This window comes from Lissotriton helveticus, chromosome 12 (assembly GCF_964261635.1).
Source record: "Lissotriton helveticus chromosome 12, aLisHel1.1, whole genome shotgun sequence".
NCBI classification, from domain to species: Eukaryota; Metazoa; Chordata; class Amphibia; order Caudata; family Salamandridae; genus Lissotriton; species Lissotriton helveticus.
In genome coordinates, this window is record NC_136073.1 from 125,705,621 (window position 1) to 125,733,432 (window position 27,812).

The following is a 27,812-nucleotide window of genomic DNA, read 5'->3' on the forward strand; positions in this document are numbered from 1 at the left end:
GTGGCCACAGAATTAAATGTGAAGTTGGACTGCTACAGAGGGTAGGACAGTTGGTAGCATCTACAAGTTTGAGATGAAGAAATCTGGAAGTGTCACAAGTGTCACATAGTAATAAGAGCAACAAAGCATAGAGTGCGAGAGGATTTTTGGTGGCCAGGGTTAGACAAAGCTGTGGAGTGTTTCGTTATAGACTGTAGTCCATATGTCCTAAGTGATACCTTGGCCGAAAGTGGCATTGGACATAGCTGGCCCCATAAAAAGTATGGGAGAGAATTCCGAGTTCGCAATTGTGCTCATGAATGTATGTCAAAATGGCCGGAAATGGATTCGTGAGTAATGTCACCTCCTCTTCGGTCATTCAGTTTCTACACAAGGTATTTGTGAAGGAAGGATACCATGCTAAGATTATAACAGACAACGGCACACAGGTGATGTAGGGGGAAATAGAATTATTATGAGATTCCCATGGTATTAAACACATAAAAACTTCCCTTTACTATCCTATGAGCAATGGTCTGGTAGAACGCTTCAACAGCACACTGAAGGACCAGTTGCAGCTGGCAACTGTCAACAACTTAAATTGTAAGGATGTGGTGGATGGCATGTTGTGAGCATATAGGACAACCCCCAATAGCTCAACAGGGATCTCTTTCCTCCTATTGCAGGGTACATCTTCTTGTTCTAAGCTCAAGCATGAGAAGATGGTTCAGAATCATATTGATGATGCATGTTTGGCGGCGGTGTTGGACGTGAGGAAAATAGCATGAAACCAGACTTTCATGATGTGAAAGTGGGAAGCTGGGTCAGGATCGAGACGCCAGGACATATTCTCAAGTGTGATTCCAGATTTTCTGCACCCAGGCAGGTGGATAAGGTAACTATTCGTAATATCCACACCAGTGATGGCAAGGTATGGACCAAGGATAATATTTCTATTGTTCCTGAAAGTAAGGCTGACCTTGTGCCAACTCATCTGAGGAAAACATCTGGGGATGACTGTTCAAAGGAACCATGTGTAACCCAACCTAGAAATTAAAGGCTTGAACTGATTTGCACAAGGATTACATTGTTGGGGTGTCTATCAGACAAATTGTGACATAATACCTTATTTTCTTTTTGTTATTGAAGTTTAGTCTAATCTTATATTTTGGTATGTATGTTTTATTCTTTGTTGTATTGGAACTCACTTTATTATGGGGGGAGGAGGTTTGTCTCTTTATGAAACACGGAGGTGAGCATAGAATGTAGCAGGTTGAGGGTCCAGGGGTTCTAGGACGGCGGTTTGAAAGTAGCGAGACATGGGTTGTAATGCTGAACGATGAGCTTGTGACGGTCCTATTGTATTGAACTTAGCACAGAAAGTTATGTTAATGGAGATGGATTGGTTACTGTGAAACTATTACCCAGAGTTTTATGGGAAATCTAGTGTTTATTCACTCATGTTGGCTGCTGTTGGAGAATAAGAAAAAGATGGAAGGTATAATCCTTGCATCTGTATCCCTAATAGAATATAAACTTGCTTTCAAGATCCCTAAAAATTGTTTCATTCTTTTGTAGTTAGTCTACTACCCTTTTGCTCATATAAAACTTTCCTTTTGCTGTCTTGATGGCAGAGCATGGAGACACACTCTAAAGGGAACCTGGTCTATTCTAGAACAGCTCTCACCCTCATCTGTAGACTACTTTCTAAAGCCTGGTCCTGACAACTCACATTATCCTGTCTTTTAACTGTATTGAGTACTTAGTGTTGGAATAGAAGTCGCTTAAACAAAGTCCCCCATCATATCTTTTTTGGTCACTAATTGCTCCAACTCACATCTTCTCTCGCTTATTTTACCTTCTCCTTTCTTACAGATCTCAGAGCTCACTGAACAGCCTTGCTCCTATTCTACTCTGCTCGGAGCTGGTAATAAATGGGAACTGGCTGGTCCCCGCACTGGAAACTCTGCATTCAGATTTGGACCCGGTAATTGCAGGCCTGCATGTAATTCCCAATTTCTGAGGACAAAAATCAGAACAACCAGATTTAAATGAGGTTATTCAAACCACCCTGTATCACCAAGACTAAATCCAGCCCATTTGTAATTCAGACCGGATAGATTTGTCTAAAATTAAACATACCACAAACAGGAGGAGAGAGGACTGACAACAGGTACTGACATCATAATGCCATCATTATGTCTACTTCGAGCATTCTGTGATACTATGCCCGCTATACTCACTTGAATGTGTTCCTTGACCTTGAAGTGGTCCGCATAGCTCTCCAGGTAAGCCAAAACTTGAGAGTGGTGCAGGAAGGAGGGCAGGTTTGGGGGGAATGGGTGATCAGGGTAGGCCATGATTTCTTTAGGGAGGTTGGTCCTGTGGAGGAAAAAATATTTTAATTAAGAAGTTTCACAGTTCATCAATAGAGGGAAATGAGCATCCATCTAGCCATCTGCATTAAACTTGCAACAGCCTATACATAGACTTACTGGATAGCAGTATGACCAGATAGCACAACATATCACAGAACACTCCTCACATTGCCCTGGTTAAATAGTAACAGCCGCATGATGAAGTGACTTGCCCCAGAGTTGTCTAACCATCAGTAATTCATGAGTTACCCCACTATACTCTAAGACATTTCTACAAGACCCAATGTTCAAATTTACAACTTTAATCTTCCATTAAGGTATGTCTTTTTACAGTATATCTGAAATAAAACAATATTAGTAATGGTAGCACTTAAATATTGTACAGTAGGAAAGGTACAGTGGCAGGGGAGCCAATGTCGTGCCAAGTTGGCCACAGTACTTCTGGGCGCCGGAGCAGCTCTACTCTCGGGCTGTATACAGACCAGGAGAGCAAGTAGAGGGACGAAGATTGCCCCTCCACCCGGAACGGAGTGAGTGGTGATCCAGCGCCCCTATAGAAATTCTGTCTCAGCAACACTACCCAACACGAGATACTCACCATTAATCATAAATCATTTACAAGGCCCATTAACCAACGAGACAGATTTTGAGCAGCTGAATCATGTGACCTAATTAAACAGAACCTTATTTATAAACTATTTACACATTTATATACATGACCATGGTTTTTGCGCATGAAACATTTTAATTAAGTCACGAAGGTAAATGGATCAACTAATGGTAACAAGACTATGAATAACAAGTCCAGCTTGTTGTTTCAGAATCTTATTTTATTAGCTTATTCATGTAAGTGCATTTTAGTAAATCTTTATTAGCAATTTTTGCAGCTTTTATTGAGGAATAGCACATTAGACTGTAAATTCAAAGTAAAATCAAATAACATGATTTAAGTAAAATAAACAGTTTTCATCACCTAAACCCTATTTTCCCTATTTTGCCTGTCTAAAACTCACTTATCCTAAAGAAATAATCAATAACCCTATTGATCCTTATGTGCTCCAAAAAGTCCTTCAGCACGACACGCCATACAGGATCTGGAAAGCAAGAAGCGCAAGGGGGCAATCTTTATACCTTTTCCCTAACTAATCTCACTAAAATGTATACTTTTTCCCTACCATCCAGAGCTTTCATTGGCTGATAGACGTCAGCCCATGGTGTCATCATCTTTTTCGAAGCCTAGTTCCAACCTTTCTAAGAGTCTATTGTCTCTTATTCACAAGTCACGCAGCTTCCTCAAAGAGAAACATTTTTGTAAATGACAGTCCGTGACTTCCTTGGCTTGGCAATCTCTGCCGGTTTCCGACCTTGGCTTAGTCATCCGTTCATGAGCAAATATAAAATATTTTCAATTGAACTTGTAAAATAACTTCCAACGTGATAAAACTTTTCCACGCAGGGCTCTTGCTCTTTCTGGACAGGACTTGACAACACCATCTCATATCGAATAGGCCTTAGGCCTTAGGCCTCTCTCATGGAGAACTAGTATTCAAACAAACACAAAAGAATAATTAATGAAAGAATTAGAATTCGTTCTGTTACCCACCCACCTTTGCTAATTATTAACCCATTAATCTATGTTACCTAGCTGAAGCAAATAAAGCAACAAACAGAATTGTGCAACATAAAGACGAAAAGACATAACATGTGCACACAAAAATAAGCACATGCCATTAATAAAACAGCCGCATTTATTACTGACAAAAACAATAGACAAGGTTAGTTCATTATTTTTCACGTACATGCAGAAGCAACATAAAGCACATATATAGGAACATGTATTAGTCCCTTATGTAATGAATGCATTTTAATCTAGGTTGATTAATAAAACACTCCATTCTCATTAGTACAATTATTTAATTATGGAAGTTTAACTTCGCGAGTTGAAATAAATACATTTCTAAATCTCGCTCCATCAACTCCCTCATCTGGTGATTTCAAAATCACCAAACCACACCCAAAATATTAGCAAAATTTTATTTCAGAACATGTTTTGATTTTCACTGTGTTAGTATTTCTAAAGTCTTGTCTCAGCTGTTTGCCTACAACTCTCATATTGAGTTCTGCGAAACTCTTCCAGTTCTATTTCTCTCTTCTGTTCCTTTCTAAGCTTATAAATTCTCTTCTTCTCCCTTAGGTACTTCTTTCTCTTGTGTAACATGCAACTGATCTTCAACAAAAGTATCACAAAGACTATAACTAATAAAGGTGTCAGAATTTTGCCTAAAATTGAACTGCCTATCTTTTGAAACCAGGTTTTGATTGCTGAAATTCTTTTGGTCAAACGTTCTGAAAAATCTTCCTCTTCTAAGGGTACAATTTCTGAATGAATCTCTGAAATGTTTTTGATATACATCTCGATACTCTTACTCTTATCTAGAATATAGGTGCAGCAGTGTTGGACATGCGAAATGCCACAAACTCCTCCCTCTTTTGCTAGCAGGATGTCTAACGCAAGATGATTCTGCATTACCATGGATCGTATAGCAATAAGCTCAGTATCTACCAATTGAAAACCACTTGCTGTATCAGTTGACAATCTGTCAACAATTGTGGACAATTTTCTGATTTTTCCTGCATTCAGGGTTATACCTACTAAAGGTATTACTGCTTCAAAAATGTCTCCCAAAATTTCTGAGAAACTCTCTCTTTTAAATCTGCTCAGATGACTGTTAATCTCAAATGAACCCTCTGAATTTCTGTCAACATGAACATTTTTTGGAAAAACTAAACCAACAAAACAAGTCCCATACAAGTGATCAGGGAGATTGTAATAGGCTTTGTCCCCACATACAAAATAGATTCCAGGAAAAATTGGATCCTTGCCACCTTTAAATCTCCAACCCCCCATGATCTGATAAGTGTCCTCACAATGACTTGCACCCACAAAGTAGTTATCGAACAATGTATTATCTCTCCTAATACAGAATTTACCACTAATTGGTTTGTCTATATGAATAGCTACATTATCAAAAGATTTACCATTAAGTTTTTCGTCCTCTAACTGCCAGAATTTCGATTTGGTTTGTTTAAGCATTTCGTTTCTCTTATAAATTGCTCTTCATTCTTCAACTAAATTCAGGAAAGACTTTTCTTCAGTTCTCAATTTACAAGTCAAATTATTTTTAAAAGCATACTCATAGGTAAGCTCATTTGTCACAATGAAAAATTCCCTCATCTGTTTGGCTTGTTTATGCTTGTTTAAGCTTTTGTCAATTTTCAGGTTTGCAAAGATCTCATCGTGATTCGTATAATAATATTCTAAGCGACCAGTCTGATAAAATAAGCTAGCTATCACACTACAGGGTATGCCATAAGTAAGAGGAAGCATATTATAAGTTACTCCCTCCGAAACAGAAGCAAGCAATTTCACACAGATATAACAATCTTTTACTTCCATGACTTTTACATACTCAGCTAGTAACCTTGAAAAAGTATTGCTAGAAAAATCACCAACAGATCTATCTTGGTGAATCTCTGGTCTATGATTAATAACTCTGTTAGTTTTGCTTTTTGCATCATGTTTATCTTGTTTAGCCATAGCTTTACTTGTCATGTTAGCCTTATACGTTTCCTTATCAATCCCAAAAGGGAAAATGACAGCTAAAACCAACCAAAGCAAAATAATTAGAATCACACAAATTTAGGATATTTTACAACATCTCCTCAGAATGGAACATCTAGAATTAGTATTAGTATAATAAGGCATCTGGCTCATATCCTTTTCACTTAATTTTTCATAGCCACGGTACTGCCTAAATACCAGCAGTAATCTTTCATAGAATGAATGTACTGACTCTTTTGGCTCCTGATTTGTTCTGTCATTTTTAACCCAATCAACTTCTTTTGGGGGAATCTTGTTTTTCAACCAATAAATTACTTTATCATACAGACCCATAACTTCTGATGATGGAGCACCTGTTACTGTATCTTGAGCAGGTTCTACCTTTGGCCAACTTACAGAAACTTTACATTCTGTCCAAAGATCTGACGGGACAACAATGTCAAAGAATCCATCAAGATCAATCCACGGAACTTTTGAGACCTTTATAAATCTGTCCACCTGTCGATACCATTCTACAGGCTTTTCTCTGAGCCGGGGAGAATAATTTGTAAACAACAAGATGTCCTGTCTTGACCAAGGAACATGCACATATCCACCTCCAGCTATTTCCCTCATTGGATACTGATTTGCCACCATACCCCTTTCTCTCCTTTCTTCCTCTCTTTTCTTAGTCCATTTCACTCTCCATTTACTTAAGTCTCCCAGTCTTTTTATATACACAATCAAATCTTTTATATGCAATATTCTTCCCATCGCATTGAAATTCTCAATGTCTCTTTCAGTAAAACCTAATCTGTAGTGTTTTCCCAAATTCTTCTGTTTGCGTATATCAATTTCTAATTCAGTAGCTAATTCTTCTAACTGCTCATATTTATTTTTCGTTTTCCATTGTACACTTTTACAAATAAATAACAATTCATCATCTTGATAATGCTTTAAATTGTTAGGTCCAATTGTGCCAATGATTAATTCCTCTAAATCTGCTTTTAATCGAGCAACATCAAGTTTTGGGGATGATACATCTGATTTCTCAACACTCTTTTCTGGGGTTTCAGTATCAGATTCCGCACCCATTGGTGTTCTGCATAATGTACCTGGATTAAAAGTTAAATCAGGCATCATTGTTTTCTCTCGATGTATTTCAGTTAATTCTGAGTAAAAATTTTCAGCCACTTTCTGAATTTCTGCATTTAATGGAATAGTTAAACCTGGATGTTTAATTTCTCCCTGATCAAATACAGGTTGAACAGGACCAATCGTTACTGGAACTGTTACTGCTTCCATGCCTTTAGTTAATTGCCGAATTAATTCTTCTTTTGATCGTAAATATTCTGAAGCACTTGGTGTTTCTTCATCTCTTCCAGTACCCATTTGACTTCTTGAAGTCTCATTTCTTGAAACTGGAGTTTCAGGAAAGTTTCTATTTTCACCATATGCACTAGAATTAGTTCTCGTTTCTACTCTTTCAGGTGTTTCTGTATTATTCGGGTATAATCTGGGTGATTCTTCATTAAGTGGTGGTGCACTTGGAGTGGTTCCTGTAGAAACCATCGGGGTAGACCATGAACAAGCTGGTTTAAAAGGAGTCTGTTTCTGATGATTAGTAATATAAATTACTTCTAAAACTGGATCTTCTAATTCACTTTCTTCAATATTATTTTTCTTTTGGGTATTCTTTTGACCTGGTATTTCAGTAACCATTACTCTCACTGGGTACAAACCATTACACATGTCTGCCTGTCTCCATCGACGCATTCTATCTTCATGAGTTTCTCTATTAATGTTTGACTTTGAACCTCTTGTTACACTTCAGGTTGATTCTCGATGAAGTTCAAACATCTCATCCTCCAATTCAACTAAAGCCTCAAATTGTGTAGGTCTAGGCTTTGGCACAAGAGCCATAATTTTTTCTCTTAAATTTTTCAAAACCCTCATATTAAATGATCCATCTTCCGGCCAAGCTAAAACACCATCATTCTTGGTATAATCCATCCAATTATCAAACCAAAGGCAAGTATGATAACCATATTCACCTTCCATATAGGCTGCAGGTGTTTTATACTTATGAAGTAACTTTCCACCTCGCGTTTCAATTTTCTTATCGGGTGAAAATATATTTTTCAATTTCTGAAGGCATGTAAGCTTTTTCTCTTCTTTATTGTAGTAATAACTCATGTTTAAATCAAACTCACTTAAATCCAAATGATCGTAAACGTTTCCTGGTTGTTCCGCAAAACCAGCCAATCCGTGCGCGAAATTCACCAAGCCAATCGGGTTAAGCCACGTCACCACCTTGCTCAACCAATAGAATAGCTGCTTTCAGGATGAGCCAATCAGCTAACAGCTCATCTGAGTCACGTGAGCCAATCAGCGCGTAGCTCTGACGTATGTTAGCCAATCACAGCGCGGACTCTGTGACATACACAGCCGCTGCAGCTTCTCTTCTCTCGCTCCTAGAGCTTACCCCTCCTTCACAAAATATTTTCACAGCGCCATTTTAAGAAAACTTTTTCAAAGAATTTCAATTAATAACAACAGAAAAACAAACCATTTGTCTGTTTTGCTAAAATAAAGTGACAGTTTATACAATCATTCAGGTATTCTTTTGCGTGAAATAGACCACGCTATTTTCACAGAATATTCAATCGTTGATAAAGTATGACTACTCTACCCTTCTAACAGGTAATAACGAACACGTTTCCCTCTGAATGCACATTTAAGTAATAATTCAAAGTTTAACTTGAACGGAATTACAAAATCATTTACGCACTTTCAAACGGAAAGTTTCCCTATCCATACATACATGAAATCATGGTAGGACTTTAACCAACCATAGAAATCCACATTTGCCAGTAAGAATAGACGACGCTTCACACAAGCTTGGATAAATTCTATTACTCTTTTCGCAGAGAGTTTTAAAACAGGCTCTAAGTCCCTATACTCGATAGCTACAATTTCATAGACAATCCTCACTATACATTCTACCTAGCCTACCTAAAGTTTCCCTAAACTTGTGTTGTACGTCCACAACACTAGTGATATATGACAATACCACTATTTTGAAACAGAACAAATGCACTGTGTAACTTCACTTGTCACACCACTCATATGCGTGCCGGCACAACTAGGAATTTTCAAACTGCAGGAAAAAAACCTTTCGACAACATTTACCAACTTGACAAATTTAACATGTTTTAGTCATAGATACTATGTAATTACCATGTAACATGTCAGTTACCATAGTAACCGGACTCTGCTACCAAAGATTTGATCCAGCGCCTCTATAGAAATTCTGTCTCAGCAACACTACCCAACACCAGATACTCCCCATTAATCATAAATCATTTACAAGGCACATTAACCAACTAGACAGATTTTGAGCAGCTGAATCATGTGACCTAATTAAACAGAACCTTATTTATAAACTATTTACACATTTATATACATGACCATGGTTTTTGCGCATGAAACATTTTAATTAAGTCACTAAGGTAAATGGATCAACTAATGGTAACAAGACTATGAATAACAAGTCCAGCTTGTTGTTTCAGAATCTTGTTTTATTAGCTTATTCATGTAAGTGCATTTTAGTAAATCTTTATTAGCAATTTTTGCAGCTTTTATTGAGGAATAGCACATTAGACTGTAAATTCAAAGTAAAATCAAGTAACATGATTTAAGTAAAATAAACAGTTTATCACCTAAACCCTATTTTCCCTGTCTAAAACTCACTTATACTAAAGAAATAATCAATAACCCTATTGATCCTTACGTGCTCCAAAAAGTCCTTCAGCACGACACGCCATACAGGATCTGGAAAGCAAGAAGCGCCCTCCTGCCCAAGGGGGCAATCTTTATACCTTTTTCCCTAACTAATCTCACTAAAATGTATACTTTTTCCCTACCATCCAGAGCTTTCATTGGCTGATAGACGTCAGCCCATGGTGTCATCATCTTTTTCGAAGCCTAGTTCCAACCTTTCTAAGAGTCTATTGTCTCTTATTCACAAATCACGCAGCTTCCTCAAAGAGAAACATTTTTGTAAATGACAGTCCGTGACTTCCTTGGCTTGGCAATCTCTGCCGGTTTCCGACCTTGGTTTAGTCGTCCGTTCATGAGCAAATACAAAATATTTTCAATTGAACTTGTAAAATTACTTCCAACGTGATAAAACTTTTCCACGCAGGTCTCTTGCTCTTTCTGGACACGACTTGACAACACCATCTCATATCGAATAGGCCTTAGGCCTTAGGCCTCTCTCATGGAGAACTAGTATTCAGACAAACACAAAAGAATAATTAATGAAAGAATTAGAATTCGTTCTGTTACCCACCCACCTTTGCTAATTATTAACCCATTAATCTATGTTACCTAGCTGAAGCAAATAAAGCAACAAACAGAATTGTGCAATATAAAGACGAAAAGACATAACATGTGCACACAAAAATAAGCACATGCCATTAATAAAACAGCCGCATTTATTACTGACAAAAACAATAGACCAGGTTAGTTCATTATTTTTCACGTACATGCAGAAGCAACATAAAGCACATATATGAGCACATGTATTAGTCCCTTATTTAATGAATGCATTTTAATCTAGGTTGATTAATAAAACACTCCATTCTCATTAGTACAATTATTTAATTATGGAAGTTTAACTTCGCGAGTTGAAATAAATATATTTCTAAATCTCGCTCCATCAGTGGCATCCCAGGGGGCGAGTTCCATTTTCCTACAAAATGAAGCAATGGCCATGCAACCCCATGTCCCCTCCCTGGACTGTGTGCGGATAGTTGACGAGGGCTGCGATGGGCCATAAGAGGTGGACAATTGGATGGAGCAGGAAAGACCCAAGAGCAAAAAAGTGCTCTGGGTGGAGGTGGCACCTGTAAGCGCCCTCCTCTGCTCTGGAGCCAGCTGTGGTAAGAGATATGGAGGGAGTTGGCGTCGCAGGAGAGATGCAGAGGAGTGTATCGGATGAGCCGTGCCTCCCAGCTCCCCATACAGTGATGATCAGGTGCCATATTAGCCACTGAGGCCTGCCTGGGCTGCTTTTAATACACCACCTAAAGATCAGAGAATGATATAGGGGAAACAAATAAAAGCCTTTTTCACCCAAAAATGGCCACCCCCTGGAGCTACTCCAGGGATTGATGAGAAATGCCAAAGTGAAGGAGAAGTCCCTATCACACACAATGAGGCAATTATAATGGAAACATTAAAAGAGATGAAATCTGGTCCACAGCACGTAGATGGCAATATGCTCTCCATGGAAGGGGTGTTGGGACTTCCTTGCGAGTCCTAACTCCAAGACTCGAAAAAAGAGATGGAAAATGTTGTACTAGAGAGACAATGCAATAGAGACCAAGCTGCAGGAAGGTGAGAAGCAATCCCAGCTGAGTCCACAATTTGAAAACTACCTATTTACCTCCATCTCGATCTTCGAGTCAAAAGTTGTGACTAGAAAATAAGGTGCAAGCAGCAAAGATCACAATCCCAGGGTTTCCAGCTATAGCAGGCCCGGAGAAGTGGACACATCTAATACAGAGTTTCTTGAATACTGAAGTATTGGATGAAGCGGGAGTAGACCCAGTGAAAGTGATCAGAGCAGCTCACCTAGCCATCAAGGATCCCTCTAGGAGGGAAGCAGGAAAAGGCACTAATCTAGCAGAGCTGAAAAATGCACATTAGAGGTAGACTGACTAAAGTGGGAGAAAGAAAAGGGATAGGATGTTGGAGGGCTCCATGATGCTTATTTTTCCTAGACCTGAGCCACTCAACCTTAGTAAAAAGGCAGTATTTTCAGACCATGAAGAGGGAAGAATCATCGGGATGGAGGCAACCTATGGTTTCCAGGGGGCATGTGAGTGGTAGCGGGAGAGAAGACCCATGTGTCAACAGCCACTGGGCTGAGAGGAAATACTTAGATTCTCAAGAGAAGCCCCTGGGCAAGGCACCATGAAGAGGTCTACAGTGGTGTTCACTGATCCGGGACCAGGAGTGAATTGACACCCAAAGTAACAAGCATTGGCATAGCCAATAGGTTTCGCCTTTGGGACCTTGTAAGTATTTAGCCAGAGCTATTGGCTTTGCCAATATATTTAAACTATGCAGTAGAGCATTTTGGCTGCTGTGCAGCATGTTGAAAAGTTATAATAAAAAAGTGTTATAAGCATTTTTGTTACCTTATATTTAACCAAGAAGACATTATTTACAACTGAACGACCATATTAAAAAAAATTAACATACAAAAATGTCTTCTATTTTTTTTTGTTCTTGCATTGCTGGCAACTTCTTCCTGCCTGTTTTAATGCTTGTTTTTATAGCTTTAGAAGTGTCTGAAGGCAATTCAGTTCACAGCGTACTACACAAAAAGAAAACATCCTTGTTAGAAGCCTACCTGGGGATACTTTGATATAAAATGGAAGGATTATGTATTTAAAACTGTTAATGAAAATAATTCTTGGTCTGTGCTTAATCACCATTTTAACCTATATTTTGATTATTTTTTTTACTTCTGCACAGACACACTCAAGAACCATCTTTACTAGTCCAAATTTGGGTGGGCCACTCCAGGGTCAAAGTGTTCACATTCCTGAATGGCCCCAAGTTTGGCAGTGATGTGTAAAGTTTGGGCGGTCGCAGCCCAAAACACAGTGATTTTGTCATCTCTGCTATAATAAAAATTATTATTATTATTATTATTTGCTGTTTTATAACGCGCTCCATTATTAACAGTGTACGTTTTTTTCACTGTGAATCGTCGCTCTGATTTCAATAGCACCGTAACTCACAAGGGGCACGCATTAAAACACAAGCACGCCTGAACAATTTAATAGTGCACATCTTGTTTTCGGTCAGGGAAAGAGAACAGAGATTATGGATGAGAGAAGGAGAGAGGTGGTCAACGATGGATGGATGGACGAACGGACTTTGATGGATGAGAAGAGAAACAAGGGAATGGAGAGGAGGTGGGCGTTGAATGGATGAGAGAAGGACAGATGATGGATGGATGGATGGGTAGGAGAGCAGATGGGCATTGGATGGATGAGAGAAGGACAAAGGTGATGGATGGATGGGTTGGGTGAATGTATACTAAGCGATAAGTGGATAGATAGATGAGGATAGATGGATGGATCGAATGGATGGATGGTACTGAGCAGATAGAAGAGGATGGATGGATCAAATGGATGGATGGTACTGAGCAGATAGAAGAGGATGGATGGATCGAATGGATGGATGGTACTGAGCAGATAGAAGAGGATGGATGGATCAAATGGATGGATGGTACTGAGCAGATAGAAGAGGATGGATGGATCGAATGGATGGATGGTACTGAGCAGATAGAAGAGGATGGATTGAAGTGGATGGATGGATGAAGAGAGAGAGGTAATGGATTCATGGAGGGATGAATGGAAAGTGTTGTATGTTGATATTTGAAGTGGACACGTGCGCACACGCGCGCGTGTGTCAACTTCAAATAATATTCTCGTGGTATGATTTGAATTGAATGGTTGCCGCGTGAGTTGTGTATGTTTGAATGGCGGTCTGGTGATATAGGCATGGAGGTTGCCGGTTACCGGCATTCTTCCTTTATACCTGACTTATTACAGATGCTAAAATAAACACCTCTGTACAGTACCTGCTTCCTCATCTTTATTGAACTTCAAAAGCGTGAAGGAGTTTTTTCCACAGGAAGTGTGTCATTGGATGGATGAGAGGAGAGATGAGTTGGTGCATGGATGGAGAGGAAGAGGATGTTGAAGGATGACCGTAGAGCAGAAGGGATGGCTGGATGAGGAGGTGGACGTTGAATGGATGAGAGGACAGAGGTAATGGATGGATGTGTGGGCATTGGATGGATACGAGAAGGAGAGAGAGGTGATGCACAGATGGGGAGTTTGTCGATGGATGGATGAGAGACGAGGTGATAGATGGATGGCATTGATGGATGGAGAGGAGGAGGATGTTGGATGGATGGATGGATCGATCCCAGCTCACAGAACGGCTGCTCCTCATAGTACAATGCCCAAGAGACTGTGAAGACCTGTGTTTTAAAAAAGTTTTGGTAATTACAGCACCTGTGAGGACAGTTCACATTTAAATGGACTCCAACTAAGGGAGTCTGTTTAATAGAAACTACTCTGTAATGCTTGCCCTTTTGGGGCCAGGTAAAATGTTAGGTTGGTGTGTTGCCTTAAAATGGAGACGTGCTGTAGAAACTACAGTGTAGTTAGAGTACCTGGCACGTGAGGTGACATCTGAAGGTTGGTGTATTAAAAGCTGCTGGTTAAGCCCAATGCCTGGCACGTGGGAACACAGCTGAAGACCCGGGCACGCTACCATCTGATTGGGACATTACATTTCGGGCACGGGTAGCTCGGCTCCCCGGACGGTGTCCAGCGGCCACCTGGAAAAGTTTGTTTAGATGCTGCAGAGCCCACCTCTTCCCACTACTGTAATGCAGCCCTGGCAGTCCGGGGCAGGCAGGCAGCATCTTTTCCAATTAAAGATGAATTCGAGAAAGGCATTTAACTAGCTACCTATCAAAGCGGGGCTTTTTTTTTTTAAATGTTCCTGTCCTGATATTTAGTTCCTGTCTCTCTTACAACATATGACTCCAGCTGGTTACCTATGGATATGACTGCAGCTGTGTGTGTCGGGGGTCATGGGGGTACAAATGGGGTCGACTGAAGAGGGGTGGTAAGGAACCAAACAAAGCCCTCACAAATATAGTGAGTGGACCTAAGCACTTGTAGATCCAAAAAGTCAGAGCATAGCTGCCCTTTGTAAGATGCCTACATGCAACCTTCAAGTTGCATCTTGGAATCGTGTCAGGGCCTATTTAGGGTGTCATCCTACATACACTATTGACATCGAGGTAAATAACAAAAATGGTAAAATCCGTTTATGTAAAGCGCAAACTACTCACCCTTACGGGTCTCAAGGCGCTGAGGCCCGTCGTGGATATAAGTGAGCTATTGCCCAGAGTCACATGGGGCTGAGCTGAGCTGCCGCCGGAGTCGGGGATCGAACCGTGAACCCTGTGCTCCGAGTCAGCTGCCCTGGCCACTGCACCACACCTCTCCACTAACACGTGCACCATGCAGCAATATTTCTAGACACGGTAAAGTGTCAGTAAGCGTTATGATGCAAAAAAACATGTTGTTCATTCTCTGACAGGGCTGCCTCTGCTTTTCATCATTCCGACAACATAAGCGACATTGAACTAGCTAATAATTGTCCCCAGTATGTACAATATTACTACATTATCTTACTAAGAGATGCGTCGGTGTGCAAGTGTTTTAGTAAACAAAAATATGTTATCTGACAGAGGTTCCTCTGGCTTTCATATTTCTAAGAAAAGTGGCATTAATTTGAGAATTAATAGTAATAGCCGAGTGGAGGGCACTGCGATCACTGGTGCCGCAGAGTGGAGTTCGTTCTTCTTCACTACACGCCTGGGACAGTTGTGAATTTGGAATGACTGAACTCCTTGCTACACTGAATCAGTGTCCCTTGTAGCGTGAGAACTGGAGAAGGGCTGCACAGCGCTTAACTGGCTAACTCAAATAACAGCCACACTGTGCCCATTCCAGGAACCGTACCATACTAGTGTATCTGCATTACTACAGACTGCCAATAGTCATTGTATTTTTGTGGTGGTTTTTGGCCGCAGTTTAATTACTCATTACTTACGTCATATGTGTACAACTCCCCTGGACACCTTCCTGGGGCCGGGGTCATAAATCATTATCCCAAATTGGGTATTACTCAGTGTCATTTGGACATCATAAATCATGGGTCATAATCATCGGGTATCAAAAATCATTCTGCCGCAATCTGCCATTTTGTTGTCATAAATCACTCTGCCTGATCATCGTAAATCAGCAGCCGTAAATCATGGCCATAAATCATCGGGGTGTCATAAATCATTCTGTCGCAAATCTATCATCATTTTGTTGTCATAAATCATTTTGCATGGGCATCCTAAATCATCAGCTGGCCATAAATCACTGGTTTGTCTTTTGCTCATTTGCATCTCCTAGGGTTGTAAATCAGCCTGACAGCTCGTAGATTGTTCTTTGTTGTTTTCCACGCACCTTGCTTGTGGGGGGGGGGGTAGCCCTTCCCTGAAGTTAGGCCCCAATTCGCTACCTTGCTAGTCTCTTTTGTGCCCTGACGTCTGGCGGGGGCTGGGCTGCGAGTGCCGTCTCCGTTTGCTACCCCGATTTTTGTCATGCTTACTCACCCAGCCGTGAGGCATCCCAGAATGAGTGGCCCTTAAGAAATGGATCATGATGAAGGAATGTTTCAAAGTTGTTTGTTTCATCACTGGTTGGGAAAAAAGAGCTGCATAACCAGCAACAGAATCAAACACTAAGTAATCCGGTGCATATAACGCTCCGACTTCCAGCGGCATCCCGAACATCCAAGCCTGTTGGCAGGAGAACATGACCTGAGGTGAAGTCATTGTGCTAATACATTCTGGACCAAGGCAGGGTCACAGCACGTCTCGTGTTTCAAATTTCTTTGGAAAAAAACAAGTTGCAAATGGCCCAACATTGGATAGCAGGAGCATGTAGAACATGTGTATCTACAGCCACGCATGCTATGAGCATAAATATTCCCCAGTAATGGTTAGCACCGCAAGCCATAGCTTGCAAGCCTGCCATGGAAGCCTGCCATACAAACCATAACTCAAAGACCAAAAAGAGTGCTCATAGGCCTAGACTTTTTATTTTTTTAATAAGAGTTTTATATAGCGTGAACTAGACCCGAGAGATCGGGTATCAGAGCGCTTTACTTGTGCACCAGTTTCGTTACAGAAGGGCACATTCATTTTGGTTAGGCACAGGGCGATTAAGTGATTTGCCCAGAATCACAGGATGTTGAGCGTCATTGCCAAGACTTGAACCCCGTTCCCCAGCTTCGAGGTCAACCGCTCTCGCCGTAAGGCTACATCCTCTCCCCATTATTGCCATCTCCCCTGATCACAACCCTTGGTGACCGCCATCTAGCGCTGCTCATCTTACTACAAAAAAAAAAAAAGAGAGAAGAGGAAGATTATGCAGACACACACACAATGAAATCAACTAGGCCCAGTATGAGTAGCTTCTTTCTGATAACTAGTATGCCTGTTGGGAAAGTGTGGAGATAGCAAATTAAACTAGAGTGGATATGCTGAACTTTGAGGCTCTTATGTTTTTGCGTTCTATTGTTTTACTACAAGATTATTATAGAATAAGGACTTTTAAATTCATTGAAATTTTTTTATTTTTTATTAACAGGATACTCCTCTAAAGCTTTTTGGTTCAGTTGCATGTTGTTGGACCTATCCCCTTTCTGCAGGGTTATCCCCAAACTTTTTGCCTTCCTCCACCTCTTTTTCTGACCTTTTTTGTTGGCTTTCGGACTCTGGGCATTTTACCACTGCTAATCCATGCTAAAGTGCATTTGCTCTCCCCTCTAAACATGGTATGATTGGTTTACACCTGTTTGGCATAGTTGATTTACTTATAAGCCCCTTGAAAAGTCGCATCCCAAATACCCAGGGCCTGTAAATGTAATGCTACTAGGGGGACTGCAGCCATGGTTGTGCCACACACACAAGTAGCCTTTCAAACTTGTCTCTGGCCTTCCACCGCAGGGCCTGTGCGTGCAGTTTAATGCCACTTTGACTTGACATTTAAAACTACTTGCCAAGCCTTAAACTCCCCTTTTCCTACACATTGGTCACCCCAAAGTTAGGCCCAGGGTAGCCATGTGGACAGGGTGCTGTGTAAATAAAATTGGGGATATGTGACTTTATGTGTGGCATGTCCTGGTAGTGAGCAAGACGGTCTCATCTGTCGAAACGCGTCGAACTTTGCACTTGGGATAAATAATAAAACTTGTTCCTGAATGAGACCCCACGGTGTCAGCGCCTGTTTATCATCGTGTAAACACAGGAGTGGAGAGTGTATATATGTATATATATATATATATATATATATATATATATATTTATTTATTTAACAAAATACATTTATGTCGATTACAAGGTTGCTAATATTTTAACACTTTATATTTTAGGGGGGAGACCCCCCAAGCCCCCCTTTTAAATTACCCTTTAAAATATATAAACTACTTACCACATGCGTTGTAAACACTTGCGTGTTAAAGACTTGCGTGGTAAAAGACGTTACGATGTAGAAAATGCGTTGCAATTGCTTTTCATTGCAAAAATGTCATGGTAAAGGCTATTCCCCTTTCTTTGTGCTTATGACTCTTTGTGCTTTGCAACCTGGCTCCAATTCATGTCTCAGAATGGTGACGGTTACACTTGGTGCATATTTCCCAGGCAGCGACAACACAGGAAGGGCTGGGTGTGACAGGGGATACATCTGCATTCATCTGCATACAGATAGTTTTTATGGGCTGGGAGAGGGAGAGGTGGTTTACACTTTACAGTTGTATGGGTTGTGTACTGCCCTCACACAAAGGACTGATTTACTCCTACTGATTCCTGGAGCTAGGACTGGGTTCAAAGGGATTGTTGCACACTTCTACGGGTTGCTTTGAAGTCGCCGCTTCTTCAAAGACAATTTTGAGTATAACTACAGGGGCTCTTACCCCATATTTTTATTTAGACACTGTGTGGACTTGTAACCAAATGGTACTGGCTCTACAAACAGCACATTGCCAGAGGACTGCTGTGCTGCCAGGCGGAACCACCATTTGGACTACTTGCTTGCTGGGCTGGTCTGCGGCCTGCTGGGCTGCAAGGAGGGCTGACACATGGTAATCTACCTTATGTGCTGGCCTGCTGCCTGCCTACATGCTCTTGTGCCTTACGAGTGATCTCCAAAGGCCTTGTTTGCTTGCCCCCTGTTCTTTTAAGGTCAGAGGGTCATTTAAGACATTGATGCTGCTTCTCTCTGCCACTTCTGCTGGGAGAACCTGTTTGCGAAGGATTAGCCTGTTGCCAGCACTCCCTTCGGCATTAAGTCGCACTTCATGTATGCATAACAGCGCTCTGACCAGGAAGCACCTTGGGTGCACAGAGAAGTGTGCTGTGGGCCTACATTGTTTGCACCCTGACCTGGAAGGGGGGAGGGGTCTCGTGTGGCCAATGTGCTTCTTAACCCCTCACAGGAGTGCTGCCTTTCAAGGTAGTGACCCGCCAGTCCAGGGCCCATCCACGGCAGAGTTCAGGCAGGTCGCAGGGCACCCCAAAGCTAGCCGCCTTCCTGCTATCTGAGTTGCTGGGATACAGACAAGCCCGTCTCCCACGTTGTCAGCGGGAGACAGCCGGACCGCTCAAGCTGACCCAGCGCAGATCGAAGAAAGCCTGCCACAGCCCTCAAAATGAGACTGTAGCTGTGAGGATCCCGTCCTCGTCATAAGTCCCACCCAGAGTCGTCCTTTTGATTCTTGCATTGTTCAGGATAACGAGTACTATCTATGTATTTGCATAGTATTATGATTCATGTAATTTTGGTCTGGTTTTATGTACAATAAACTATATATTTTTTATATCATCCTGTCCGGAGTCTCTTTTGTGATGTATTCATTGTGTTATTTTGTGAGCATATTGCGCAAATGCTTTAAACATTGTCTCTGATGATAAGCCTGACTTCTCTGTGCAAGCTTCCAGAGGGTGGGCACAGGTTATCTTTGGTGTGTAACTTACTTGCCCAGGCTAGAGTGGTGGGTTTTGCCTGGCTTAGGTGCATACCCTAGGCAACCAGAAACCCCGTTTCTAACATATGTTGATTCCTGTTCGCTTTGTATTTGCACTAGTGTACAAAACCCCACATTATGGAATGGTGTTCACGTGAAATATACCACTGATATAGAATGGAATCAAAAAGTGGCGCACAACTGTGTTTCTTTCTTTATTTTGGAAGGTTCTCTAGAGTCCATAGGAGGGTTCCCCCTCCTCACCTTTGCAATGCATACAATAAATCAAACATCTCTGCAGCATGGATGGTATTAAGGCAGACTCCACTTTCTGATTTTACTTTTTGATTTCTCCTCTGCCACACATTCGTTTCTTACCTATTGACTTCCTCTAAATCATACCTTTCCACCTTCTTTCTAGAAGTTTCCATTTCTTCTATGATTTGGCTGTCTGCCTTTCCCACTCTCTTCCCACTTTCGTTTCGTATACCTTAATGCAGAAATATGGAAAGTCGGTTAGGTACTTGAGAAATGGGAGAAATGACAGGTTTGGCCTTCCAGGTACTCTGGCATTTCCCTGCTTGTATCTCTATTTTATGGCTAGATGCAGGTGCATAGTTTAGTCAGTGAGATTCACGGGTGTGTGTTTTTTTTACATTTTCCAACTAAAAAAAGTGATGGGATGCAGGGTGATGTGGTGAGATGACCAAGGTTAGGGATATACTGTTCCCATGAGTAACAGGGTCAGTAGTGATTTTCATTAGGTGACCCTCCGTCAAGAGTGGCACAGTGGGCGAAAAACAATGTTTTGGTGTTAGGGGTATGTGAAATTTGCGTAAACTGCTGTATTGTAATTATGCACAATTACTGCTAAATTACATATAATAACGTGAAATGCGACACCGTCATTTCATACTATATTTTAGTATGAAATGCATCCTGGCATCATTTTTTATCGTGAAGGTGCATTTAAACAACTGCACAACCAACAACAGCCTGTGTTCTGTTATTCCTGTGCATTCACTGCACATTTTTGAATCGTATTGCACCATTCATGGTACATTTTTAGAACGAATGGCACATAATTACGCAAATGGGCCAAAATAGCAAAATTTGGGGAATTTATGCATTACAAGCATAATGCAAAATTCGCCAAATTACTCGAATTGCGCTGGTGTAATTTAAAATTTGCCCGGGCCTAGTTATATGCTACCCGAGCAATTACCAGTGCTTAGACGATGCCAAGCATTTGTGACATCACCTTTTGGGTGTCTGGCTGACAGTAGTATGCCTACAACCCTGCGAATGGCGCAGCTTTCCAAGCCTACTACTTCGAATGTTTGAATATTCATAAAAGCAGTAAATTTGCATATAATCAAGGACTTTGTCTATGGGGCAGATTTACTACTTTTTTGGTAAGTAAAAAAAAAAACACAAATACATACATACATACATACATATACACACACACACACACACATATATATATATATAGTGGATATGTGTGTGTGTAAAACCATACAGTGAAATGAGAACAGTAAAAAAAAACAATGTTGTGACAGCAGACCTGACTCTGGACCCCCAGACCCCACTACCGAGCATAGAATGCATTTGTTTAGGGGTGTGACATGCTAAATACCCCCCTCACCCACCACTAGACCCAACTAACGATCCACAAATTGATTTATTTGGGGTGTCACAATCTAATCGCCCCCTTATCCCCCACCAGACCAAACTACAGAGCCGTGAATTGATTTATTTGGGGGATGTCACAACCTCAACACCCCCTTCACCCCTTGAAGCTACATTCTTGGCTAGATTGGCTGTCAGGATCCAGACCTAATAGAGATTAGTAATTAGATTAAAAAGATTGCGCTGTAATAGGCAAAGTTTGGACTTGTTTTTCCCTCATAATATTCTTTAATGTGGGAGAACTCGCCCAATGCACTAGAAAGGGCCTGACTCGCTTACTGGTTCTGCACTACATGGGCTGGTTCAAACATTTTCCAGGGCTGGCTTAGGTTCCCAGATTGGCCTTGGTGGGGGACGTGTTGCTTCACACTCCTGTCTTGCATTCATCAGCCACTATTACTTCTTTGAACTTGGAGGTATAAGTCACCTTGGGAATAAACACATGGAGCTGAAACCACATGTGCAGTGTTGACAGTATCACTACTCTCTTCAATGTTATGGCAGTCGGTGGTAGAGAGCCACTTACTTCAAGTCTCTGTACATACTGGAGTGGATGGGCAAGCCGTCGTCACTGGTGCCAGTCTTCTCATTGTAAACCCAGGTGCCACCGACCCGGTCTGATGACTCAAAAACCACTGGGGCAGCAAAGACATCTGGCTGAGCCAGAATATGTCGCGCGGCACACAGTCCAGCTGCTCCTGCGCCGATAACCGCCACCTGCACTTTCCTATTTCCCATCATCAGAGTTGCCTGCAAGAGAAATTATTTTTAAAAAGATTCATTCACAAGGTAGATGGGATCGCTATTGCAAAAACACAATCATCCCAATGCAAGTTACAAGTAACCCTGGGCAATGAAATCCGCTCCGCTAGTGGAGTTTGCGGAGATTTGTTAACTACACATTCCATAAAAAATATGGAATACTCCGTTCCTCCACATAGCAGAGTCAGCTACTAAACTGCACCCAAAAATGCTTTGATAAAAGCAACTTTACATGGTAAAAAGCATATAACCAATACACAAAAGTGAACTTTGAAAATGAAAATAAAAATTTCAGGCAATGAAAGAGGTGATCATTTTGGGGTCCCCCCTAACCTAGGGGGAGGACCAAGCAGATGCCTTGAACACAAAGAGCATATCCTGCTGGACGATTCAGTGGTGGTCCCATCCTCTTAGGACCACCCCAAGCACAGTTATGGGCAAAAATACAATCCCAACCAAAGGCCCTGCAAAGCATTATGGGACGAGATTAGCAGTGGGCAGTGAATATAAGTATCCAATATCAAAATAATTCTACAAAGAGCTGCAGTACAACTAGTCGTTACTAGGTGTCCCTCACGAGTCAAATGCAAAAGCATTGAAATTATTACATCAAGCTGCAGTTCAACTAGTCGTTGCTTGGTGTCCCTCAAGTCAAATGCTTTTGCATTTGACTCATGAGGGAGACCTGGTAACGACTAGTGGAACTGAAGCTTCATGAAAGCATGGGAAAACACACTCACACCCTTCTGTTCACCAGCAAGGAGCCAGACCCTATTTGGATCGAGTAAGCAGCATGGCCCTCTCTGGGATACGAACACGCACATGTGCTCCAGAAAGGAGCCAGATGCTGTTTGGAAAAAAATCCAAGAAGTGGCTGACTCTTTTCTGGGGCACAGACACATTAGTCTGTGCCCCAGCTGGGAGCTAGACTGTTTGGATTTGTATTACACCAATGAAAAATCCAACCAGCATGTGGCTCATTGCTAGGGTGCAGACACACAACTAACAAAACATCCCAACAACAATTGGTTCCTTGCTAGGGAAAAGACATACAGTGCCTTCCTCCCACAAATGCACGCAAGAGGAAGAAGCAATGTGTCTGAGCCCCAGCAAGTGGCAAGATGCTACCTGGGTGCTTTCTTAGCCTGAGAACCAGATATTTTCTGTTCCTGTGCTTTAGAACTACTTGCAACAGGTATGAAAATCCTACGAGAAAACAATAGATAATTGAAAGGTTGACAAAACTCATAATCCAGGAGAGGTCCTTTTTAGGTCTCGCCTAGGCAGCACTTGCGCTGTCTCTTTGAGACATGCTACAATCTGAATATGGACTATAAACTTCACCCATTTTCCGTCCATGTATTTTATTGGCTCCTTTAACTGTCTTTTGGAAATGGTTTTGTTTCATTGGTTAATTTGTTTAGACGTCCCTCGTCAGGACCTCAGCTTCTCCTGTTGTAATCTCCCATAAGAACTGCCCTACCCCTGTTATGTGTTATTACTCAGTATTATTTATTTAAGGTTCGTGAGCACTATTTTCTTAATGACTTTCTCCTAGCTGATGTTGTAGGCACAACATGCTCTCCCACTTCTACAAACCAGAGTCCACGTGTTTTCCTGGCTCAGTGCAGCACCCAATCATGGATGCTTCGCTTTATCTTTTAAAGACGCTCCCTCCCCTCCCCACGGCCAGTCGCCTCACTTCATGCTTCGTCAGACTTTTTTTGTTACTAGTCGCTTTCGCTTTAATTGTGCCTACCCCATCACCCCTCCCATAACACTGCTAATCTGTCCCCAACACCGCTCCAAGATTGCTGCTTTTTTTTTTTTGTTTAATAAAAATTAAAACTTCAGTGGTTCCAAATGTGGGCGTCGCGGCACCCAGGTGCGCTGTTACAAGTAGCCAGTGGCGCTGTGCACCAAGCACACTGTTTGGGAACCAACACATAGTCTTCGAATAGTGGCATTGGGATTCCCACACACAATTCTCTTGCATTGTTATGACAAAGAAAGTGTGCCTGTAGGTGAAAACATCATAATGGACTTGCACACAAAAAAGTTTTCTTTGAGGTGGATAGGAAACCTCTAATGTGCAAAGGATTACCTCACAGTGGATCACATTGTACTTTAGGAACGGACACATTTTGTGCAAAAATTTGGGGTCTAGGAAAATTATTATTTGTGATTTTTTGTAATTTTGTATGCGTTTTATATGTATGGTGTACATATTTTTGTTGGATTTTGTTGATCAAAGTTGACAGAAAAAAAGACTATTGGTCTTAACCAGCTATGAATTAAGAAATAAATTGTGGTTTTGACCTGGAATGAATAATGAATGTGACTTAATGAAATACATATCAATCTGACATGGAACCAGTGTATAGGAGTAATTCATTTTACCCTATCTTGATTGTTTAGGATATTTGTTCCTCCACATCATTTTGTGTTTTGAAAGTAGTCAAGTCAAGTCAAGTCAATAAATTTATATAGCGCGCTACATACCCAGAGGGTCTCAAGGCGCTTGAATAAGGGTGGGGAATTACTTGTCAAATATCCACGTTTTAAGTTGCTTTCTGAATGCTAGGTGGTTGTGAGTAAGGCGAAGGTGAGTGGGAAGTGAGTTCCAGGTTTTAGCTGCCAGGTAGGAGAAGGATCTACCTCCCATGGTGGTTTTGTTGATGCGAGGTACAGAGGCAAGGGCTTGGTTGGAGGATCGTAGCTGGCGGGAGGGGGTGTAGAAGGACAATCGTGTGTTGAGGCATTCGGGTCCAATTTCGTAGAGTGCTTTGTGTGCGTGGGTTAGGAGGCGGAAAGTAATCCTCTTATTGACGGGGAGCCAGTGGAGGTTTTTCAGGTGACCAGAGATGTGTTCTTTACGCGGGATGTCCAATATGAGCCTGGCTGAGGCGTTCTGGATGCGTTGGAGTTTTTTCTGGAGTTTGGCGGTGGTACCGGCGTAGAGGGTGTTTCCGTAGTCCAGTCGGCTCGTGACCAGAGCGTGGGTGACTGTTTTTCTAGTTTCGGTGGGGATCCAGCGAAATGTTTTTTTGAGCATGCGAAGAATGTTGAAGCAAGATGAAGAAACGGCGTTGACTTGTCTGTTCATCGAGAGTGATGAATCCAGGATGACGCCCAGGTTCCGTGCGTGGTCCGTTGGGATGGGTGCTTTTCCAAGGGCCTCTGGCCACCAAGAGTCATCCCAGGCGGAGGGGGAGGTGCCTAGGATGAGGACTTCTGTTTTGTCTGAGTTCAGTTTCAGACGGCTGTGCTGCATCCATTCGGCTACTTCTTTCATTCCTTCGTGTAAGTTGGTTTTGGCAGTGTTAGGGTCTCTGGTGAGTGATAGGATCAGTTGAGTGTCGTCGGCGTAGGAGATGATGTTGAGGTTGTGTTGGCGTGCGATGACCGCGAGGGGGCTCATGTATACGTTGAAGAGGGTGGGGCTGAGAGAAGATCCTTGTGGTACGCCGCAGATGACTTCAGTGGCCTCTGACTTGAATGGTGGAAGGCGGACTCTCTGGGTTCTTCCGTTGAGGAACGAGGTGATCCATTCCAGTGCTTTTCCCTGGATTTCGACGTTTCTGAGGCGTTGTAAAAGGGTGCTATGACAGACCGTGTCGAAGGCTGCGGAGAGGTCGAGGAGGATGAGGGCGACTGTGTCTCCATTGTCCAGTAGAGTTCTAATGTCGTCTGTTGCTGCGATGAGGGCGGTTTCGGTGCTGTGCTTGGCTCGGAAGCCGGATTGTGAGGAGTCGAGGGATTTGTTGGTTTCGAGGAATGCGGCGAGCTGGTTGTTGACCGCTTTCTCGATGACTTTGGCCGGGAATGGAAGGAGTGAGATAGGGCGGTAGTTTTTGAGTTCGGTGGGGTCAGCTGTGGGTTTCTTCAGGAGGGCGCTGAGTTCGGCATGTTTCCAGCTTTCTGGGAAGGTTGCGGAGTTGAGGGAGCAGTTGATGATGTCTCGGAGGTGCGGTGCTATAATGGAGTCTGCTTTGTTAAAGATGTGGTGAGGGCATGGGTCTTAGGGGGATCCTGAGTGGATAGAGTTCATCAGACGGATGGTGTCCTCCGTGGAGATTGGCTTCCAGTCATTGAGGATGTTCAGGGGGGGTGGGGGTCCTGCAGGGGGTTGGGTGGGTTGGTCTTTGGGACGGTTGTCGAAGCTGTTGTGGATGTCTGCAATTTTGTTGTGGAAGAAAGAGGCTAGGGAGTCGCAGAGGGCTTGAGAGGGGGTGATGTCATTGGAGTTGGCTGAGGGGTTGGTAAATTCCTTGACGATGTTGAATAATTCCTTGCTGTTGTGGGCGTTGTTATCTAGTCGGTCCTTGAAAGCGGCTTTCTTGGCCTTCCGGATAAGTTGGTGGTGTATGCGGGTGGCGTTTTTGAAGGCGTCCTTGGTGCTGGTGGTTGGGTCTTTTTTCCAGGCCTTCTCAAGGGAGCGACAGAGTTTCTTGGATTTCTTAAGATCATCGTTGAACCAGGGGGCCTTCTTGCTGCCTAGTTTGATTTGTCATTTTTTCAATGGTGCTAGGATGTCGGCGCTGTTGGATAACCATTGGGTGAGGTTGGTGGCTGCTTGGTCTGGATTAGAGGAGTGGGCTGGGGGGTTTTGAAGAAGCGATGAGGAGATCTGGTCGATGGTGATTTTGTTCCAGTTTCTTTGCAGAGTGGGTTGGGGGTGGTTGTTGGATGTGGGCTTGTTGAAGGTAAAGTGAACGCAGCTGTGGTCAGTCCAGAGGAGAGCTGTGGTGTGGCTGAAGGAGACATGTTTGCTGAAGGTGAAGATAGGGTCGAGTGTGTGACCTGCGATGTGGGTGGGGGTAGTGACAAGTTGTTTTAGTCCGAGGTTGGCGAGGTTGTCCAAAAGGGTGGTGGTGTTGCGATCGTTGTTCTTTTCAAGGTGAAAGTTGAGGTCTCCCAGAAGGATGTAATCCTCGGAGGGGAGCGCGTGTGGAGTGATGAAGTCCGTGATGTCTTCACTAAATTGTGCGCGGGGTCCTGGTGGCCTGTAAAGGAGGGTGCCTCTGAGTGTGGTCTTGGGGTCGGTGTGGATCTGGAAGTGAAGGTGTTCAGAGTTGGCAAGATTGACGTCTGAGCTGGTTGAGATGCGGATGGATTTCTTATGGACGATAGCGATGCCTCCTCCTGTGTGGCCGGTGCGGTCCTTGCGAATGATCTTATAGCCTTCCGGGATGGCAATGGTGATGTCTGGGGCTCATGTGGCGTTCATCCATGTTTCTGTTAGGAAGGCGACGTCCGGAGAGGTGGTGTCTAGTAGATTCCAGAGGTCAATGGCGTGCTTGTGGACCGAGCGGGTGTTGAGCAGGATGCATTGTAGGTGGTTGGGGTCGGGTATCTGTTGTGTGTTCGTAGATGAGGAGTTGTTCTTGGTGCCGTCGAACTTGCAGGAGTTGCAGGAAAAGGGTCCATGAGTGTGTCCAGGGGCGGCTTGGACGCAGTTGGGGGAACGACCGTGGTTAAGGGCTAGGAGGGTGGAGGCATTATAAGTAATGCGGGAGGGCTGGGCATTGCGAGGGCCAGGGGGTCTGGCGTTGGGCGCGGTCCAGGCGCGGACGGGCGTAGACGGGCTTACCTTTGGCGCACCTTCGGCGCAAATGGGGCGCGGTCGCTGCGCGTGAACGCTGCGCGTAGCTTGTACTGACATACATGGAAAGTGGGGGGGGCGGAGCGAGGGCGGGTCAGCTGGGAGG

At 42.7% G+C, this 27,812-nt stretch overlaps 1 protein-coding gene across 2 annotated transcripts in view; it reads right to left on the reverse strand.

Moving 5' to 3' along the window:
* Positions 1–22,087, reverse strand: part of LOC144799520 (uncharacterized) — a 100,333-nt gene extending 78,246 nt beyond the window's left edge. For both annotated transcript variants that reach the window (XM_078670882.1, XM_078670881.1), the window contains exons 1-2: positions 21,866–22,087; positions 2,223–2,361 (exon numbers count right to left, since the gene is read on the reverse strand). In XM_078670882.1, coding sequence (XP_078527008.1) covers positions 2,223–2,361; positions 21,866–22,080 — 354 coding nt within the window. In that variant the 5' untranslated portion in view covers positions 22,081–22,087. The remainder of the gene's footprint in view (positions 1–2,222; positions 2,362–21,865) is intronic.
* Positions 22,088–27,812: the final 5,725 nt, after the last annotated feature.